Source organism: Eleutherodactylus coqui, chromosome 13 (genome assembly GCF_035609145.1).
Source record: "Eleutherodactylus coqui strain aEleCoq1 chromosome 13, aEleCoq1.hap1, whole genome shotgun sequence".
Lineage (NCBI taxonomy): Eukaryota > Metazoa > Chordata > Amphibia > Anura > Eleutherodactylidae > Eleutherodactylus > Eleutherodactylus coqui.
This window is the reverse complement of record NC_089849.1, coordinates 96,859,276-96,881,753: the sequence shown is the minus strand read 5'-3', so window position 1 is coordinate 96,881,753 and position 22,478 is coordinate 96,859,276. Positions and strand designations below refer to the sequence as shown.

Here is a 22,478-nt window from a genome sequence, read left to right as displayed (position 1 = left end):
ACTACACAGTGCATCCTTAGTACTTGCCCTAATATATATGGACCCAGACATGACTACACAGTGTACCCTTAGTACTAGTCCTAATATATATGGACCCAGACATGGCTACACGGTGCCCCTATAGTACTTGCCCTAATATATAGGGGACCCAGACATGACTACACAGTGTGCTCATGGTACTTGTCTTAATATATGGGGACCCAGACCTGGCTGCACAGTGCACCCTCAGTAATTGTCCTAAAATATAGGGGACCTACACTTGGCTACACATTGTACCCTTAGTACTTGTCCTAATATATAGGGGACCAGACATGACTACACAGTGCACCCTTAGTACTTGTCCTAATATATAGGGACCCAGACATGGCTACACAGTGTACCCTTAGTACTTGTCCTAATATATATGGACCCAGACATGGCTGCACTGTGTACCCTTAGTACTTGTCCTAATATATATGGGCCCAGGCATGGCTACACTGTGTACCCTTAGTGCCTGTCCTAGTATAAAGTAGACTCATACATGACTACACTGTGTACCCTTAGTACTTATCCTAATATATAGGATACCCAGACATGACTACACAGTGTACCCTTAGTACTTGTCCTAATATATAGGGACCCAGACCTGGCTACACAGTGTACCCTTAGTACTTGTCCTAATATATAGGGACCCAAACATGACAACACAGTGCACCCTTAGTACTTGTCCTAATACATAGGGGACCTAGACATGGCTACACAGTACACCCTTAGTACTTGTCCTAATATATAGGGGACCCAGACATGGCTGCACTGTGTACCCTTAGTACTTGTCCTAATATATATGGGCCCAGGCATGGCTACACTGTGTACCCTTAGTGCCTGTCCTAGTATAAAGTAGACTCATACATGACTACACAGTGCCCCCTTAGTACTTATCCTAATATATAGGATACCCAGACATGACTACACAGTGTACCCTTAGTACTTGTCCTAATATATAGGGACCCAGACCTGGCTACACAGTGTAGCCTTAGTACTTGTCCTAATATATAGGGACCCAAACATGACAACACAGTGCACCCTTAGTACTTGTCCTAATACATAGGGGACCTAGACATGGCTACACAGTGCACCCTTAGTACTTGTCCTAATATATAGGGGACCCAGACATGGCTACACAGTACAGCCTTAGTACTTGCCCTAATATATAGGGGACCCAGACATGGCTACACAGTACAGCCTTAGTATTTGCCCTAATAAATAGGGTATACAATCACGACAGAATTGCATCTTTTTTCCCACGATTTTTGAGCGTCAATGCGGCTTTTTCCTGCAAAATCATTGTTGCCGCTCGCAATTTTGCCAATTTTGTAATTTTTTTTGTGAACGTCAATAGGACTTTCTAATGTTAAAATCCCAAATTTGTCGTGTTGCAATAAAAAGTAGACTCCATAGGGAAACATGGGAGATTAGGAAATGCACATCACAGAAAGATAGAACACGCCGCGATTTTTTTGCTCTTGCAACATTGCATGAGTGAAAACATCGCTAATGGGAAGGAAGCCGTTGTAAATCATTGGTTTCATAATCTGCCTTTTTACTGACTCCGACATCAGGCGAAAATTGTGCGATTGTGTCGCCCGTGTGAAACCACCCTTAGTGCTTGTCCGTTCCTGCTGCCCTACTCTGTGACACTCCTCCGCACGCCGACATTGAAACTACGTGTGAGCAGCCATGCATAGATGATTGGAGCCGTACAAAATGGGCTTGTGGGCCTCATGATTCGCAGCCCTGCGCAAAATAAAGCCTCCATAAAAATAGCTGTCTGTGTGTAGTTTGACGACAGGAGCCCAGCGGCTGCGGACCGCCGTTACTCATGGACCCTCAGAGAGCAGCCGTCGCCCTCAGTCGTCCACCATGAGTTTGCAAATAGTGTTGTACAAATCATTACAATTGTAAATGGTGGCCACCAGGTCATGGGTTGGGGGGGCTGCTGCGGCCACAATACCCCTAAGAGGTGGCCATGGAGGCCTAGTGGTCACACAGGAGGCGTACTTGGCGCTCACCCACAGTGAGAGCGATATCTTGGAGAAATGACTGGACATTTGCTGAATGTCCAAGACTGAAGGACCTGAGGCACATATATTATATTTCTACTCATTTTCTTATTATTATAGGAATTTAATTTTAATACAATGTGTTATTTTTACTATTTTGCCCTCTAGTGAACATCGATTGCTCGGCGCTCCGCCGGCCTCGTCACATGATTGGGCGCGTCGTCTGCTCGGCGCTCAGCTGTGCGGCCTGCGGAAGCCGGAAGTAGCTCTTGGGTGTCAGAAAGAACGTCAGCGGCTCCCGGCGATGATGTAACCGGCGCAGCCGGGGCCACCGACACCGGACCGGAACCATGAACCTGCTGCCCTCCAACCCGCACGGGAACGGCCTGCTGTATGCCGGCTTCAACCAGGACCACGGTGAGAGGAGACGGAGGGGTGTGGTGTGGGGGAGGTGAATGCAGTAGCTGCAGGGTAATGGATGGGTGACAGGTACTGAGAGGGGGTAGTAGATGGGGTGATGCCAAGCAGTGGATGTTAGATATGTTGGCGGGTGGGATGACAGGCATTGGCAGGGGTTGGCAGATGGGGGTGATGCCCGGCATTGGATGGTGGATATGTTCGGTGGGGTGCCAAGCATTAGCAGTAGATGTTGGGGGGAGATGCTGGGCATTGGATGTTAGGTTGGGGGGGGGAGGGTGATGCCAGGCTTTGGCAGTGGACGTTGGATATGTTGGGGGGGATGCCGCTTATTGGATGTTAGGTTGGGGGGATGCTAGGCATTGACGGGGGTTGTTTGGTGGTGGTGATGCCGGGCATTGGCAGTGGATGTCAGATATGTTGGGGGGGCAGGGGAGGGATGCCGGGTATTAGCAGGGGTTGTTAGATGGGGTGATGCCAGGCATTGGCATTGGATTTTAGATATGTTGAGGGGGATGCGGGGCATTGGCAGTGGATACTAAGGGGGATGCCAGGCTTTGGCAGGGGTTGTTAGATGGGGTGATGCCAAGCATTGGCAGCGAATGTTGGAGGGGGGGATGCAGGTTATTGGATGTTAGATAGGGTGGAGTGTATGCCAGGCATTAACAGGGGTTCTTAGATATGTTGGGGGGTGCCGGGCATTGGCAGTGGATGTAGAGGGGGATGCCAGGCTTCGGCAGTGGATTTTGGGGAGGGGGGGGGGGGGATATGCTGGGCTTTGGGCTATTAGATGGGGCGTGAACATCTATTATAAGGTGGCATTAGTTAGGGGGTTGTCTTGTACTTGGAGGGGTGTCAGATGGAAAAGGTGAAAAAATCTTCCCTTCTCCTCCTTTAGTCTGATGATGGCCCTCGCGCCCGGTATATGGCCAGGCGGTCTTTTTTCTGGGGTAGGGATGTTAGGCGGCCACTCTCACACACACGCTAGTTACTGCAGTTACCGCAGTGTCTTGAATGTTGCGCCAATCGCAATACGACGCTCTCATTGATTTCAGTAGGAATACAGCGATGCCAACTTTATATACGAAGACATAGTATGTTGGGCTCACTAAAGCTCCATGCCCGTCCTGGTCGGCCTATCACCCCCAATGTTGATGCAGAGGAAGACAAAAAAAACCAATGAGGTAGAAGCCGATTTTACTGAGCTGGACCGCCTGCAAACGGCCGGGTCGGATCCGGCTGAGAGAATTCTGGCAGCGGGACCTGACCCGAGCGTCTGCTGAGAGCAGCGCGGCACTCACCTCTCCCGCAGCTCCGGCTCTCTCATGTGAGTGACGCTCTGCAAGCCCCGCACAGAAATAGAGCATGCCGCACGAGATTTCGCGCGGCCAAATCGCAGCCGTCTGCATAGGATTGTGTTTGTTAATGCAATCCTATGGCAGCTTCCAGGGGCGGAAATTCTGCGGGAAATCCCGCCGCAGAATTTCCACTCGTGTGCAGGCGGCCTAAGGGAATAAAATTCCTTCCCGACTCCAATCTGGCAGTTAGAATAACCCCCGGATCACTGACCCTCCTGAGTAATCAGTGATATAACATGTCATATTGTGGCGTCCAGGCCCCTCCTACAATCAGTGATATAACATGTCATATTGTGGCGTCCAGGCCCCTCCTACAATCAGTGATATAACATGTCATATTGTGGCGTCCAGGCCCCTCCTACAATCAGTGATATAACATGTCATATTGTGGCGTCCAGGCCCCTCCTACAATCAGTGATATAACATGTCATATTGTGGCGTCCAGGCCCCTCCTACAATCAGTGATATAACATGTCATATTGTGGCGTCCAGGCCCCTCCTACAATCAGTGATATAACATGTCATATTGTGGCGTCCAGGCCCCTCCTACAATCAGTGATATAACATGTCATATTGTGGCGTCCAGGCCCCTCCTACTATCAGTGATATAACATGTCATATTGTGGCGTCCAGGCCCCTCCTACTATCAGTGATATAACATGTCATATTGTGGCGTCCAGGCCCCTCCTACTATCAGTGATATAACATGTCATATTGTGGCGTCCAGGCCCCTCCTACACTCAGTGATATAACATGTCATATTGTGGCGTCCAGGCCCCTCCTACACTCAGTGATATAACATGTCATATTGTGGCGTCCAGGCCCCTCCTACACTCAGTGATATAACATGTCATATTGTGGCGTCCAGGCCCCTCCTACACTCAGTGATATAACATGTCATATTGTGGCGTCCAGGCCCCTCCTACACTCAGTGATATAACATGTCCTATTGTGGCGTCCAGGCCCCTCCTACACTCAGTGATATAACATGTCCTATTGTGGCGTCCAGGCCCCTCCTACACTCAGTGATATAACATGTCCTATTGTGGCGTCCAGGCCCCTCCTACAATCAGTGATATAACATGTCATATTGTGGCGTCCAGGCCCCTCCTACACTCAGTGATATAACATGTCATATTGTGGCGTCCAGGCCCCTCCTACACTCAGTGATATAACATGTCATATTGTGGCGTCCAGGCCCCTCCTACAATCAGTGATATAACATGTCATATTGTGACGTCCAGGCCCCTCCTACACTCAGTGATATAACATGTCATATGGTGGCGCCCAGGCCCCTCCTACACTCAGTGATATAGCATGAATATGGTGGCGTCCAGGCCCCTCCTACACTCAGTGATATAACATGTCCTATGGTGGCGTCCAGGCCCCTCCTACACTCAGTGATATAACATGTCCTATTGTGGCGTCCAGGCCCCTCCTACACTCAGTGATATAACATGTCCTATTGTGGCGTCCAGGCCCCTCCTACAATCAGTGATATAACATGTCATATTGTGGCGTCCAGGCCCCTCCTACAATCAGTGATATAACATGTCATATTGTGGCGTCCAGGCCCCTCCTACAATCAGTGATATAACATGTCATATTGTGGCGTCCAGGCCCCTCCTACACTCAGTGATATAACATGTCATATTGTGGCGTCCAGGCCCCTCCTACACTCAGTGATATAACATGTCATATGGTGGCGCCCAGGCCCCTCCTACACTCAGTGATATAACATGTCATATTGTGGCGTCCAGGCCCCTCCTACAATCAGTGATATAACATGTCATATGGTGGCATCCAGGCCCCTCCTACAATCAGTGATATAACATGTCATATTGTGGCGTCCAGGCCCCTCCTACAATCAGTGATATAACATGTCATATGGTGGCGTCCAGGCCCCTCCTACAATCAGTGATATAACATGTCATATGGTGGCGCCCAGGCCCCTCCTACACTCAGTGATATAACATGTCATATGGTGGCGTCCAGGCCCCTCCTACAATCAGTGATATAACATGTCATATTGTGGCGTCCAGGCCCCTCCTACAATCAGTGATATAACATGTCATATGGTGGCGTCCAGGCCCCTCCTACAATCAGTGATATAACATGTCATATGGTGGCGCCCAGGCCCCTCCTACACTCAGTGATATAACATGTCATATTGTGGCGTCCAGGCCCCTCCTACAATCAGTGATATAACATGTCATATTGTGGCGTCCAGGCCCCTCCTACACTCTTAGGGAGTTCTTCATCACCACGTCCTTCAGGCAGCGAGTGTAAAACCTGGTCAGACACAACGATTATCGCCCAAATGATGTCTTTAAACACAAAGTGATCGCTCTAGTGTTGAGCGATCACTTTGTGCACCGAGCGGGGAATGCAAAAGACAAACAGGGCCGCTTGTCTTCTGCATCCAGCTGTTATACAGCCAAGCACTCCGAGCGGGGTATGAAGAACACAGCTGGACCGCTCTTTTCTTCATACCCCGCCTGTGTTCTGGGAGCGGGATACAGCTGGAACAATAGTATCCTCTGTATGCCGCTGTGAATCCCTGATAACTGATCGCTGACTTTCAGCATGTTGAAAGATCAGCGATTCCTTAACACAAGCTGCCCGATGTCAGTGCAGTGAGACACGACGATTATCGCTCAGAAGACGGCTTTGAGCGATGATTGATTTTTAAACGGAAATTGTTGTCTAGATCGGGCTTAACAGTCTCACTGCTCTTACAGTAAAGAACCCCCTTCTATGTTGGTGTAGAAACCTTCTTTCCTCTAGATGTAGAGGACGCCCCCTTGCTACAGTCACAGTCCTGGGAATAATTAGATGATGGGAGAGATCTCTGCACTGACCCCTGATATATTTATACATACGATAGTTATTAGAGCACCCCTTGTCACAACCCTGGGTATTAATAGATGATGGGAGAGATCTCTGTATTGTCCCCTGATATAATAATTAGAGCGCCCCCTTGTTACAGTCCTGGGTATTAATAGATGATGGGAGAGATCTCTGTATTGTCCCCTGATATAATAATTAGAGCGCCCCCTTGTTACAGTCCTAGGTATTAATAGATGATGGGAGAGATCTCTGTATTGTCCCCTGATATAATAATTAGAGCGCCCCCTTGTTACAGTCCTGGGTATTAATAGATGATGGGAGAGATCTCTGTATTGTCCTTTGACATAGTTATCAGAGCGTCCCCTTGTTACAGTCCTGAGTATTAGTAGAGGTTGGGAGAGATCTTTGCATTGTCCCCTGATATAATAATTAGAGCGCCCCCTTGTCACAGTCATGGGTATCAATAAATGATGGGAGGGATCTCTGTATTGTCCCCTGATATATTTATACATAGTTATTAGAGCGCTATCCTTGTTACAATCCTGGGTATTAATAGATGATAGGCGAGATATCTGTATTGTCCCCTGACATCATTATTAGAGCGCCCCCTTGTTATAGTCCTGGGTATTAGTGGAGGTTGGGAGAGATCTTTGCATTGTCCCCTGATATAATTATTAGAGCTCTCCATTATTACAGTCCTGGATATAGATAGATAGATGATGGGAGAGATCTCTGTATTGTCCCCTGATATATTTATACATAGTTAATAGGTCACCTTCTTGTTACAGTCCTGGGTATAATAGATGATGGGAGAGATCTCTGTACTGACCCCTGATATATTATACATAGTTATTAGAGCGCCCCCTTGTTACAGTCCTGGGTATAATAGATGGGAGAGATCTCTGTACTGACCCCTGATATATCCATGATATATCCATATGTACCTATTAGAGTGCCCCCTTGTTACAGTCCTGGGTATAATAGATGATGGGAGAGATCTCTGTATTGTCCCCTGATATAGTATACATAGTTATTAGAGCGCCCCCTTGTTATAGTCCTGGGTATTAATAGATGATGGGAGAGATTCTCTGTATTGTCCCCTGATATAGTTATTGGAGCGCCCCCTTGTTATAGTTCTGGGTATTAGTGGAGGTTGGGAGAGATTTTTGCATTGTCCCCTGATATAATTATTAGGTCGCCTCCTTGTTACAGTTTTGGGTATAATAGATGATGGGGGAGATCTCTGTACTGACTCCTGATATATTATACATAGTTATTAGAGCGCCCCCTTGTTACAGTCCTAGGTATAATAGATGATGGGAGAGATCTCTGTACTGACCCCTGATATATCCATACGTAGTTATTAGAGCGCCCCCTTGTTACAGTCCTGGGTATAATAAATGATGGGAGAGATCTCTGTATTGTCCCCTGATATATTTATGCATAGTTTTTAGAGGGCCCCCTTGTTACAGTCCTGGGTATAATAGATGATGGGAGAGATCTCTGTACTGACCCCTGATATATCCATATGTAGTTATTAGAGCGCCCCCTTGTTACAGTCCTGGGTCTGATAGATGATGGGAGAGATCTCTGTACTGACCCCTGATATATCTATACATAGTTATTAGAGCGCCCCCTTGTTACAGTTCTGGATATAATAGATGATGGGAGAGATCTCTGTATTGTTCCCTGATATATCTATACATAGTTATTAGAGCGCCCCCTTGTTACAGTCCTGGGTATAAATCGATGATGGGAGAGATCTCTGTACTGACCCCTGATATATTTATACATAGTTATTAGAGCGCCCCCTTGTTGCAGTCCTGGGTATAAATAGATGATGGGAGAGATCTCTGTACTGTCCACTGATATATTATACATAGTTATTAGAGCGCCCCCTTGTTACAGTTCTGGATATAACAGATGATGGGAGAGATCTTTGTATTGCCCCCTTGATATATCCATACGTAGTTATTAGAGCGCCCCCTTGTTACAGTCCTGGGTATAATAGATGATGGGAGAGATCTCTGTATTGTCCCCTGATATATTTATACATAGTTATTAGAGCGCCCCCTTGTTACAGTTCTGGATATAATAGATGATGGGAGAGATCTTTGTATTGCCCCTTGATATATCCATACGTAGTTATTAGAGCGCCCCCTTGTTACAGTCCTGGGTATAATAAATGATGGAAGAGATCTCTGTAGTGACCCATTAACATTTTGTTATTCCTCAGCATTTTCGAACGCTGGTTACTATATCTGACAGCATTTTATTAACGCGCCCCATCGCTGTGATTAGTGACAAGGTGCATTAACAGGTGCAAAAACGCTCCAAAAAAGAGCTGACAGCGCTTCAAAATCGAAGCACCAGAAAACATTGTGTTTGAGCAGTTTAAGGCATCATGCCCACGGGCACGCATGGATTCCATTTGCTTAATCCCGCAGCGAAATCCAGCCGTGCCCGCGGACATGGACAGAATAAGACGTCGTCTTACCTGTCCAGATCCAGCGCGGTTCTCTTCCTTGCCGACCGGATCTTCTTTCTTCAGGATGGCGGATATGACCAGACATGCCGGGCGATGTGCTGGATGCTTGCGCAGTGCAATTATTTTTTTAAATGAACCTCCTTTCCCACGTATCCGGATCGGACGGCTACCATTGACTTTAATGGGAGCCGTCCCTGCGGGATCCGCAGAAAAATGAGGCATGCTGCGACTTCTTCCTACACGTGCGATCAACACGTCGGGAACGAATCACATCGACATGTTTTATAATTCTTTTGCGGATGCTAATGCACCCCCTATGGGTGGCTAGAGGTGCGGACCTCCCAAGCGGGTTCCACAAATCAAATCCGCCCGTGGGCATTTGGCCTAAAGGTGATGTTATTTCTACCACACGGGGAACGCCGTGAACAAAACTAAAAAATCAATGCTAGAATTGCTGACTTTTGGTCACATTTAAAATAGAAATAGCTCTGCAAGCCATTTGTACCCCAAAATGGTGCCAATAAACACTACAATTTGTGCTGCAGAAAGTGAGCATGATACATAATGCTATGTGCCCACAGGAGTGGTGGGGGTCTCAGCCAGTCACAGGCTTCAGCGCTGACTCTTTCATGATCCCTCAGGCCTGTGACTGGCTGAGTAGTCAGGTGCGCAGTGCCCGCCCGCCAATACTTCTGGGTTCCCTGCGGTGGGCACCGGGGCTGCAGCGCCGCATGGGTGCCGCTGTTGGGATAGGTCAGTATTCAATTTTATTCATTTTAAGCATTTAGATTTTTTTTTTACGTCTTTCAGTACAAAAATTCTAAGTGAAGGGGAAAAAAACCCCTAAATTCTGCAATCTTGGGGGGCGGGATTGTTTCTACAGCACACACACTGCAGCGGAAACACAATGCCTTTATTCTGCGGGCCGGCACAATTACTGCAATAGCAAACGTATATACTGTTTGTTGCTGCACTACTTAAAATACAATTCCCCTCCGCCATCTCCCAGCAGCCATAACTTTTTTCCCATCGACAGTTCTGGGAGGGCCCATGTTTTTCGGGACGTCCTGTAGTTTCTGTTGGTACCATTTTGGAGTACATATGACTTTTTGATCGCGTTTTCTTGGAGATGGGGTGACCAAAAAGAAAGCAGTTCATTTTTTTTTTTTTTTACGGCGTTCACTGTGCTGGTAAATGTGTAACTTTGATCAGACTTTTACGGATGCAGCAATACCAAATACGTTTCTGTTTTTTCTAAAAATTATAAATATGGCAAAGGCTTCTTTTTAACTTATTATATAAAAAAGAAAACTTTTAAAAATTGATTTAGCATTTTATTTTTTAGTCCCCATAGAAGGCATAAACCTACAGTGATTTAATAGCATTACGTTACACTGTGATCAGGCACGGCTTAATAGGCAACCTGCAATGGCAGCCCTGGGGGTCCGTCAGAAGGCCCCGATCTGCTATGGCAACCTACGATCTTCTCATGGGGGTCTGTCTGATAGAAATGACCGCAGCATTTATCCCGAAGTAGAACTCAAATGTTGAAACCCCAAAGGTTCTGCCCTTCTGAATGTGACGGCGAGGAAAGTGAAGGTCTCTGCGCCACAATTGTCACGTAAAAGTTGCAGATTATCGCACCTTACAGCGGCGCAATAATTTGCCGCAGTCTTTTGTGTTTTTTGGTTTTTTTTGCTTTAACCAAAAATGATCTCTACATCGTAACCAGGATGGTCTGCGGTTTGTAGGGTATCTACAACTGGACGGCGCCGCTGATGAGCCGTGTGATTAGTTTCAGATATTTAAAGGGACAGGACTGTTTATAATGGAGCGTTCTGTTCTGTCTTGTAGGATGCTTCGCATGTGGAATGGAGAACGGCTTCCGGGTTTATAACACAGATCCGCTGAAGGAGAAGGAAAAACAAGGTAACGACAGTCCTGTCCTGTGTCTAAATGGCGCGCTGCCCTCTCCTGCCCGTTCGGCTGATACTTCCTACCACGCTCAGCCTCGGGGTGTAGCTGATACAAGGCTGCCGTCACGCCTGCGTTGGGGTCAGTTCACGGATTACGTCTCTCTGCTCCATTTTTGGAGAAGAGAAACTAAAATAAAACGGATCCAGTTTTTTTTCCTTATTGATTGCAGTGGGTTTCAAAAAAATAGAAAGCAAGCGGAAAGGGTTTTTTTCTTTTGGACGGCGGAATAGCCAAAAACCTGACAGAACAGAGGCCTCTCTTTTTTTTTTTTTTTCCTTTTTTCTTTTTTTTCCTGTAGATTTGAACTTCGTTGCCATAAATGCATTTGTAGCCCCTTAGTGACCGAACTGATTTTAGTACTAAGTGCTGGTAAATTGTATCGGTCAGAATGTTTTTACTTTTATTTTTTTCTTGTCAATGGAGAAAAAGCAATTTCACCCGTTTTCTAAGCCTTTATTTTTCTGGCGTTCACAGCGTGGTGTAAATGTGACCTTTATTCTGCGAGTCATTATGATTATGACCGCGCCAGATCTATAAAGGCTGTATGTTTTACCACTTTTACACAATATAAACCCTCGTATTACTACATTCCACATCAGAGCCTTTTTATTGTTCAGTTAACCAAGTTATATTGAAAAAAATTAGTTTAGGGAAAGCGAAGTGATCAGAAAACTGCTATTTTGAATTTTCTTTTTTTTTTTTTTTTTTTTAATAGAATTTTCTGTGCTTGAAAATAATATTTTATAGTACGGTTTGCTATAGATGTGGCGATACCAACTTTTTCCCCCCCAATATTTAAGCCTTATGTAAGGGGAAAAGTTTTTAAATTTTTTTTTTTTTTTTTTTTTCTGTAAAAGTATTTCGATGGCACGGTCAGCAATGGCTGCAGCATCTGTCAGGTTAAACTGTGTAGAAGAGTGAGTAAATAAGCAAGTCATCATTTCACTCCTTTTCTGGGGAAAAAAACCCATATGTGACAATCAGAGAGCAAATATGCTTTCTGATTGACAGGGGGAAGTGGGGTGATAACAGGAGCAAAATCTCATTTTCACCCCTCTGTGGAACTAAGATTATACATAAGAATCCCAGGTCAACTCTGCTGCCGTTGGTCTCCCCTCCCTTCTGCACACACACTAAGACAATGACAGCTGTAAATTCAATATTCCCGACTCCAGGGCTACAAGCTTGGTGTCATTTTAAAGCCATAAGCCTGTCTATAGCCCTGATGGATCCGGAGCTGATTACATTACCATGGGCTCTGTTCATCCTAAACTGCAATACCCTCTTCCTACAGAATGAGCTGAGCTCCTCCTAAACTGCTGGGAGGTTAACCTTTTTAAAAGATTCAATTGGTTTTTATTTTTTTTGCAGAGTTTATGGAAGGCGGCATTGGATACGTAGAAATGTTGTTCCGATGTAATTACCTCGCTCTTGTTGGTGGAGGGAAAAAGCCCAAATATCCGCCCAATAAAGGTAGGACTCACGTAGGCCTCTTGTACTCTGCACAGTCTAGGACGGCGGTCGTCAACCTCGGATCCTCCAGTAAACGTTCATTGTGAACAGCATCGTGGCCACTACTTCAGGAGGGCATCAGTCTGATGCCAGGGCCATGATTGTTGGATGTGGGAGGGAGGAGGGCAAGAATCGTTATAGGTCTCCGTCACACAGTTACCTGGACCCTACACTCATATTGGTACCCTGCATAATAGTGCAAGACCCTGTCTGTGCTGGTTCTCTTGTAAAGCCATCCTGGCACATAGCCTGCACCACATGTGACTGCTACATTAACCCTTTCATCTTTTGGGCTGTCATGCCCATAGCTAATGTTGGAATGCTGCATTCTAAAAAAAAGTTGTCTCAAAATGTTTCTTGCACAGCAGATGGCGCTGTGATCGTTATAAATCCTCTAATTGTCCCGTGCATAGCGATATCAAATCTGTGTACATTGTGTAATGTATGACATTACTATAGTGTCAAGAACAAGGCTCCTATTACTATCATTGAGGAGACCTATCACAGGAGTGGGGTGCACGGCTGGGAATAACACTTGAGCCTTGTGTGGTGCAGAATGCAGTCATAAGCTCTCTCTCACAACCTGAAGGTTGCGGGTTCAATCCCCACGTGGTTTAGGTAGCCGGCTCAAGGTTGACTCAGCCTTCCATCCTTCTGCGCTCGGTAAAATGAGCACCCAGCTTGCTGGGGGTAATAAACAAATTACCGGAAAGCTCTGCGGAATAAGTTGTCGCTATACAAATACCAAGATTTTTTTTTTTTTTTTTTTTTTTTTTGCTGTTTCCTCCCGATGTCTCCCTTACATTGTCCTTTCTCTTCCAGTCATGATCTGGGACGACCTGAAAAAGAAAACTGTGATTGAGATTGAGTTCTCTACGGAGGTGAAGGCTGTGAAGCTGCGCAGAGATAGGTGATGTGTGAGGGTCCAGGGGGGGGGGTCTTTGCCTCCGGATCCTCAGCAGCGACTGACGTTGTTTGTGTTACAGGATTGTCGTGGTGCTGGACTCTATGATAAAAGTCTTCACCTTCACACACAACCCCCATCAGCTGCATGTCTTTGAAACCTGCTACAATCCTAAAGGTGAGCACTGAAGATGTGACCGTTTTATGGTCCCTGAATTAGTGTTAGGGGGTCACCAGGCCAGCAGTGTTATCTGTGTTATAGATGTCTCATACTTCCCATTCACGCATGAATCCTACTGAAGAATCTAGGCCTCTGTTGAAAGTGTCAAAAGTTGTTATAAGTTTGTACTCCCAAATTCTTCTGTGGCTTTGTGATTTTGAAATTGCCTGTAAGTATAATTTCATGTGTTTAAGTTTTCGTCATCTTGCTCCTGTTGTGGTATTCTTTTAAGTGCAAATTAATCCGTGTGTGTGTAATATATATGTATGTATATATACATCTTGCTGGGAACAATCCCATTTTGCAGGCAGAATTTAGCATCATACGGTGCTTGGAGGAATCTATGCAGGGCCATGGTATACATGGCTGAAGGCCAAGTCCTCCAGCTCCCCTCTAATAGGGCAGCTGATACAGTGACTCTTACTATCCAGACATTCACATGTAATAAATGCCTGCTGTAACATTTATTCCCCTTCAGGTCTCTGCGTCTTGTGTCCAAACAGCAATAATTCATTCCTGGCTTTCCCTGGGGCTCACACCGGCCATGTGCAAATTGTAGACCTGGCCAGCACTGAGAAGCCCCCTGTGGACATCCCAGCACATGAGGGGGTCCTGAGCTGTATTGCTTTAAATCTACAAGGGACCAGAATTGCAACTGCATCAGAGAAGGTGATTTATGTCACACTTGCAATATCTTTTTTATGTCAAAGCATCCTTGCATCACTGCGGGGAAGTAGCGATCCTGACCGCCGCGTCGGAGGATCGCACAGTTTCTCCCACTGTTTTCAATGGGAGACCTCGCATCGCCTGCACCTAGCATGTGGTGCGATGCTGCCGTCAGCTCCATTAAAAACAATAGGCGCTGCGATGCATGAGCGCACAGTTAGATAGAACATAGCATCGCGGTGCCATGCAAGAAACCATCACTCATATGTATGACCCCATTCAAAAGAATGGCGTTCATATTTGTGCGCCTCAACGCACAAATCTCGCCTAATTTTTTTGCCCGTGTGAAGCCAGCCTAAAGGACCAGACACTTTTACGTGATGTTACCCATGCGGTTCTTTTACTGTCCTATTTTGTTTTTACATATAGGGCTGGGTTTTTTTTTCACTGCCTTTTTTTTTTTTTGTCTAAAAACGTAATTTTAAAAAAAAATGTATAGGTTACTTTTAAAATTAGTATATTTACGCTAAAGTACAGGAATGAGTTCTTCATTTTGTATTGGCAGTTTTAATATTTAATTTGTATAGTCTCTAATTACAGGGCGCATATGGCGATTTTTGTTGTTGGTAGTGGATCTTTTTCATCGATCTAATATATAGATCTATTTTTTTTCTTTCTTTTTAAACATCTGTGTCCCCTCTGACGTCATATAAGATCTCCGGCCTTTATTTAAAAAATTTTTAATTTTTTTTTTAAATTTCACACTTTTCTACTATAGCTGGGGCTTCTATAGGAGCCCCAATATATGGGGAAAACATTCCCCTGTAGTGACAGTAACCAATAACAAAGCTGATCTGGATCTGATAGGACCCTGCAGCCCTGTCTTGGCAGGGAGCACCCGGCGGTTACATGATTGCCGGTTAAATAGCTGAAGTAACCTTTCCACTTTCTCTGACTACGTAGCACTCACTGAGTGCTATGTAGCCTGTAATGGAGAAGGCAGAAGCACTTTAAAAAAAAAATTCTTCCGCCTTCTCCTCCAGGTCCTCGGCTGTGACTAACTGCTACATTGCTGGAGCAGGAACTTTAATCCTGCACTGTATTTTTTACTATTGGCCGCATTGCTTCTTCATTCTGGTTCTAACCCTGAAATGAAGTTAATGTTTCCAAATCTGTCGTTCCAGGGAACTCTCATTAGAATATTTGACACAACGTCTGGACATTTAATTCAGGAGCTGCGCAGAGGATCACAAGCTGCCAACATTTACTGGTGAGAAAAACCTTGTGCAAGAAAATTCCTTTAATCAGGCATCCATGGGATGTAACGGGCTCTGGATTATTGAGCGGTTGTAGAAATGTATATAAAGCTGACTTATACGTGTAAGTGCAGGGCTGCTGCACAACCAGATCACTGATGGGGCTTTAGGCTGCTGCACAACCAGATCACTGATGGGGCTTCAGGCTGCTGCACAACGGGGCACAACCAGATCACTGGCGGGGCTTTAGGCTGCTGCACAACGGGGCACAACCAGATCACTGATGGGGCTTCAGGCTGCTGCACAACGGGGCACAACCAGATCACTGGCGGGGCTTCAGGCTGCTGCACAACGGGGCACAACCAGATCACTGGTGGGGCTTCAGGCTGCTGCACAATGGGGCACAACCAGATCACTGGTGGGGCTTCAGGCTGCCGCACAATGGGGCACAACCAGATCACTGGTGGGGCTTCAGGCTGCCGCACAACGGGGCACAACCAGATCACTGGTGGGGCTTCAGGCTGCTGCACAACGGGGCACAACCAGATCACTGGTGGGGCTTCAGGCTGCTGACTTCTTTCCTGATCTTGTTTTTATAGCATAAATTTCAATGAGGATGCGTCTCTGATCTGCGTCTCCAGTGATCATGGAACTGTACACATATTTGCTGCAGAGGACCCAAAGCGAAACAAACAGTCCAGGTAAGTGTGGGAGGAACTACAACTGGGTAGGGTACCTGGAACACTATTTTCATGTGTACAGCTGTGAGGTTTAGGCTACCTGTCCGCGACTGTAAGGTCTCCGTGATGAGCCTGTCTAATTGATAGGCTCACTGCGGAGGATCGCGCATGCCAAGATTTTAATCGCGCGAGTGGATAATCGCTATGATGATTCACCACTCGTGGACGTCGGGCTGCGCTCTCCATAGTTATCCTCCAAGGGTGTCATGCTCTGCAGGCGATTTATCGTCACGGATCTTGCTATGACATCTCGCCCGTGGGCAGGCAGCCTTAGAAGAACTGTAGGGGCAGCCAGACCAGCAACAACATCTTACAGAGTAAATCTAGATAGAGTATAGAACCACTTGGCAGATACAACACAACCTAGGCCAGCTGCATACGAACTGGTCGGATTCTGCATACAGAAGCCTGCAGCGGGATCTGACCCTGACCGCTGCCGGTGTCGGCGCGTACCTGTCTTTTCTTCTGTTTATCTGTATTGTGGATGGCTGCGGCGAGCCATCATCAGACATGTGGAGCACAGATTTATTTATTTTTTTAATGTCTGCTTTTCCTGCGTTGTCGCTAGGCGATGACATGGAATCTGCAAGCTTTTTTGCAATGTCAATTGCAGGAGGACTGCGGGTCAGACAGCTTCCATTGACTTCAATAGATGGCATCCAAAAATAGAGCATGCAGTGATTTATTTTTCTGCAAGCGGAAAACCGCAGTCGCTGTCTGCTCATGTGATCGGACATGCGAATGCTCTTTGGTTTGAATGTGTGCAGAGGTCCGCACACTGAGGTTGGAGCTTTATTTTTCTGTTTAAAGATCCAAATTCCCTGCATAGACCTAGTTGCAGCCACCACTAGGGGGAGCTTTCATTGAACCCAATAATAAAGCCATATGCACTGAACTGCCCCCTAGTGGTGACCGTGTTAATGATAGTCTAGACATTAAACACGGGGTTTTCACCATTTTAAAGGGGTTGTACCAGAATACACATTTATCATGTATCCATAGGATAGGTGATAAAGGTCTGATTGGTAGAGATGTCACCACTGAGATCCCATTGATCCTGAGAACGTCTGGGATACGCACCCCCCGTCCTTCACTGCAGGTTTTACTTTGGGGAGGGGGAGATTGAACGCAGCAGTGGTCATGCATGTGCCGTGCTGCGCCATTCATTTTTAGGGGCCGTTAGATATAGCCGAGTGCTTGTATTTGGCTCTTCCTGTCAGCCTCATGAAATGAATGGGACTGTGGCCACATGAGCTCAGCTACTACTTCATTTAATCTGATGCCACTGCGGGTCGGTGCAGTGAGCCAACAGTGATGAGGGAAAGACGGTGGGGGTCTCAATGGCGGGACAACCCCCTTTAAGTGGAGGACCCTCTAAATAGACATGAAGCATTTGGTGCAGAGATTCTCCAGCAGCCGAATGAGCGGCCATGTAACAATGTGAATGTTTCCCGTTGTGTTGTCTTTATGGACGCCTGTTTGTTTCATTTCAGTTTGGCCTCCGCCAGCTTCCTCCCCAAGTACTTCAGCTCCAAGTGGAGCTTCTCGAAGTTTCAGGTTCCCTCCGGATCCCCTTGTGTTTGTGCCTTTGGAACAGAACCAAACTCTGTTATAGGTGAGATGGGCATGAAGCTGTGATGACATTTTAGTGCCTGTAGAAATGGGATGATTGTCACTTGTTCCAAATTTGGCAACTGGTTTTCTATCCGTGGAGCCCATCTGGCTCACTAATGATGCGTCAGGAGGGTTCTGAGCCAGTCACTACCATGTTTCCTAAGATAAGCAGAATACCATTTCATGGTGAGGACCACCTAGCTGTCATCTAACGGAGGGGAAGTATTGCCAGCCATGATCCCTCGTCTAGTATGATTGACCACCACTGGTTTGCATGTAGCTTCCATGTCTGAGGTGCTTTAGAAAGTCAGAGCTAGAATCAAGTTGGTTGCTATAATTACACTGTTCCCTCAGTCTCAACTACTGGGAAAGGAGAAGTATTGTCCATGTAAAGCAAGGAGTCCTTTTAGCAAGAATGGAGATCTGCTGCCTAGACGGGTAGAGGAAGGAAGGTCTCGGTCGGGGGAGTTCCTACTCTTCCCATCTGCTTGTAGACTAGCTCTATTTTTGTCACGTCTTATACATCAGTTGATGATGATTAACCATTAGTCATTGCCGACTCCGGGTCACCCTATGGATCTACTCTCGCCATTTTTGTCTACCAAGTACAGCTTCTTTTAACTAGAAAATAGTCATGCCAATGTCTGCCATAATTGTGTCTAACCAGACAGTTCTTTGACCTCTTCTTCGTGAACTGCTGACTCATCCCAGTATAATATCCCTCCCCAATCCATTTGCTGGTATGATTTGGACACCTCCTTCACCAGTTACATCCAGAGGAGGAGCAGTTTGGACGCAGCTCTAGCTGTGAATGGTATAGACCAGTGTCTCCCAACTCCAGTCCTTATGGACCCCCAACAGGTCATGTTTTCAGGATATCCTGTAGTAAGAACCCCCTGTGGCAATGTCTGAGGTGAAGAAAATAATTACATCACCTGTGCAATACTGAGGAAATCCTGAAAACAGGACCTGTTGGCGGTCCCTGAGGACTGGAGTTGGGAAACATGACGGGTCAGGTTTTCAGGATTTCCTCAGTGTTGCCCAGGTGACATAATTATTGTCCTCGCCTCAGACATTGCCACAGGTGATCTCTTTATAGGATATCCTGAAAACATGACCCGTCGGGGGTTCTTGAAGACTGGAGTTGGGAAACACTTTTATAGACCGTTGACTACTTTGCACTAATCTCTGGTTTTCCCTCTTGCAGCTATCTGTGCGGACGGCAGCTACTACAAATTCCAGTTCAACCAGAAGGGCGAGTGCACGAGAGACGTCTACGCGCAGTTTTTAGAAATGACAGACGACAAGCTTTGAGCAGGGAACGGACTCCGGGTCGAGATCTCAGCAGTAATTCGGAGGAGAGGGGGGGGAGTGGTGGAATTTTAAGTTTCACCCCAAGAACTGACTAAAAAAACTCCATTGTTATTTTGGATTTTTGTTCTGGTGTCATTACATTTTATCTATGAAATCACTCGCTATATTTCCTTCCAGAGCAGTACTAGCCACGACGGGCTTTGTGGTGGTCGTTATCTTTTCATCTCTGCCACAGACTGCAATGATTTGATGGAGGTTAACACTGGCTGCTGAACGGTCATCATGTTCCGGATAACATTACAGTGTTAGTGGTGGAATTAATATAACATTTAGTGGTTCATTCAGTACAGATCCTGTAATATTATATATATTAAACCCCATCTCGCACCCTCCACACCCCTCAGTCCAGCCAGAACAATGTGGGTGTGCTAGAACATTGCGGTGCCCATTGTGCGACAAGTCCTGTGGACACGTCTGGTGGGATTCTACATTGTATCGGTGTCGGTACGAGCGATCCGCCTGCAGTCCATGCCTGTAGAGTGCTTGTAGTGCTGTGTTTAGCTCAAAGAACATTGCTCTACCATAAACTGAGATTTAAAGGGGCCCTCAACCTAAAAGTAGTTGCTAGGGATATACTGCCTGACAACTATATAAAAAAACGGGTTGCTAAGGCTATATCTACTTTTTTTTTTTAGATACTTTGTTTAAACAACCAGATGACTGACAGCCGTCCCAACATGCCAACCCTCACCACCAGTATTAATCAGATACTGTGAATCCTAACAATTAGGTGGGCGATACATAGCCAAAGGGCAAGCTCTGATTGGTCCTAACTTGTGCAAGGACTTTTTTTTTTTTTTTTTTTTTGAGGGGTGGGGTATTATTGCTAATCAATAAAACTGTATCGATTTAATCTACTTCCATCATTAATACAGATTCAGCTAATGACTATATGTGCAACCAGATTGCGGTATCTGACCCTTTAACTATAAGCAGCCCAATCAGAAGGGTTCAAATGTGACACATCTGTGTCATTGTATAAAGATATTCCCACAGATGCGTAGCCTCCGGCCCAAAACGGCACTGAGCGCTATGGCCACTAGACATGCTGTTTCTGGGCAGGAGGAAGGGATTCTGGTATCCCAAGTCATGTCACACTAACTCAACCACTAATAAAGGTCCAGCCCTTGTCAGGAGACGGTTCATACAAAGTGCATTATACTGAGGCAATGGTGAGCCAGCGGGGAGGCGGTCCGATGACTGCTCCCTATGGTGACAATCCTCTACCTAACATTACTACAAAACTTTTTACATAGACTTTGAGTGTTCGTTTCTGCATGTGGTTTAGTGCAATTAATCATGATTTATTTTTTTTCTTGTTTTGCACAACTGTTTGTAAGATACGTTAATGCTTTTTAATAAAAAAAATGTAAAAATTAACATGTTATATGCTGATATTACACTGTGCGGCCGCTGGACAAGGGCGTCTGCTTCTCCTCATTCCCTCTCTCAGGATGTGATCTCACAAACACTGAAGATATTCTCACTCGTCTTCTAGATTATTGTTACTGTCGCTGGTGAACAGGAGCTGAATTCTGCATTAAAGGTGTTTTCCAGGCAGAGACGGCTGTCAGTGCCGGAATACACCGGAGTTGGAGCGGAAGCCGCTGCTCTGACCCATAAAGGGGTCGGCGCTCGTAATTGCTAGCAGAGAATCGCTTGTCAGTACTTGTAAGCTAAAACAGAAGTGGGTCCAAATTGTAGAAGGGGTGCAACTCTTAAGGTTCATGTACACGGGACAAATGTCGGGCAAACGATGACCAACACTCGTCCCTGTGTTTCCTTGCTCCTGCACGGGAGCTGGCTTGCTCATGGAGCAGCCAGCAGGGGGCGGGGCAGTGCAGGAGATTTCTCTACTCACGCTCCCCCACCCCTCTCCATTGAGATAACACAGCGGCCACCGTTTACACTGGGCAGCCGCCTCATCGCTGATCTTTTATGCAGCATAAACGATGAGCTCATCGCTCAGTTTAAACAGCGGCCATTCAGTAGTGAACAGCTGCTGTGTTATCTCAATGGAGAGGGGTGGGGGAGCGAAATCTCCTGCACTGCCCCTACTGGCCTCTCTGTGAACCAGTCTGCTCTGCTAGCTCCTGTGCAGGAGCACGGGAGCGAGGAAACACAGGGACAACTGTCGGGCATCGTTTGCCAGACATTCGTTTCGCGTAAATGGACCTTTAGACTTTTACCTATGCAATTACCCTCATGGAGCAAAAAATCTGCCACTCTGTGAAAGACCACAGTTGAGAATGAAAGCCAGTTAAAAAAAAAAAAAATTGGAGTCCAGAAATTTAAAAATCGCATGGCTTGTATGTCATTAGGCCGCAGAGGGATCGGGGTGGAGTTGCTTGAGGCTGGTTTCACACGGGCTACAAAATCCCATGATTTTGTAGCAATGTAACATTGTTAAACAACGCATGTATGTGGAGCCCGTGCTTTCCTACGGGTTCTTCCACACAAGCGACGTTTTGTAGGCTGCTACATTACGAGAATACAAAATTGCGGCATGCTCTATCGAGCTGTGATTTGTGATGTTCCCCAATGGAGCCTCCTTCTATATCACATCGCATGGCACCAACTTGTGATGCGGCTTTAACATTGAAATTTAAGCCTTACTCTGAAAATAAGCTTTGGCTACAGAAAAAAAGCCGAAATGCATCACCTAAGTGCTGTCAGATTTGAAAATCTGATTGGCCTTCAAGCGCCACCAATCAGCCAATATTTCCTGGGGGCGGGGATTTTCAAATCCCTGACCAGGAAGAGATGCCTGAAGACAAGTGTTGGGGACCTGAGAGAAGACGCGGCGGAGCTGATAGCGCTTTTTAGGTGTGTTTTTTTTTTTTTTTTGTTTTTTTTGTTTTTATCTGCAGCTAAAGCTTATTTTAGGGCTTTTACATTAGGAATTCCTACTGTAAAAGATGCATCGCACCGCATGAAAACCGTGTTTTCATGCAATGCAACAGAAATGTAGGCTCCATTCGGAAACATGGGCTACAAAACATCACAAATCGCCGTAATGTTTTTAGCAACCTGCATTTTTTTCTCTAGCAATGCAGCAGGCTAC

At 46.1% G+C, this 22,478-nt stretch overlaps 1 protein-coding gene across 1 annotated transcript; it reads left to right on the top strand.

Moving 5' to 3' along the window:
- The first annotated feature begins 2,276 nt into the window (after positions 1-2,276).
- Positions 2,277-20,794, top strand: WDR45B (WD repeat domain 45B). The gene is made up of 10 exons (XM_066588053.1): positions 2,277-2,456; positions 11,007-11,081; positions 12,501-12,602; positions 13,464-13,551; positions 13,628-13,722; positions 14,243-14,433; positions 15,615-15,700; positions 16,286-16,387; positions 17,920-18,041; positions 19,248-20,794. The coding sequence occupies exons 1-10, from the start codon at positions 2,390-2,392 to the stop codon at positions 19,352-19,354; spliced, it is 1,035 nt and encodes a 344-aa protein (XP_066444150.1). The 5' UTR covers positions 2,277-2,389; the 3' UTR covers positions 19,355-20,794.
- Positions 20,795-22,478: the final 1,684 nt, after the last annotated feature.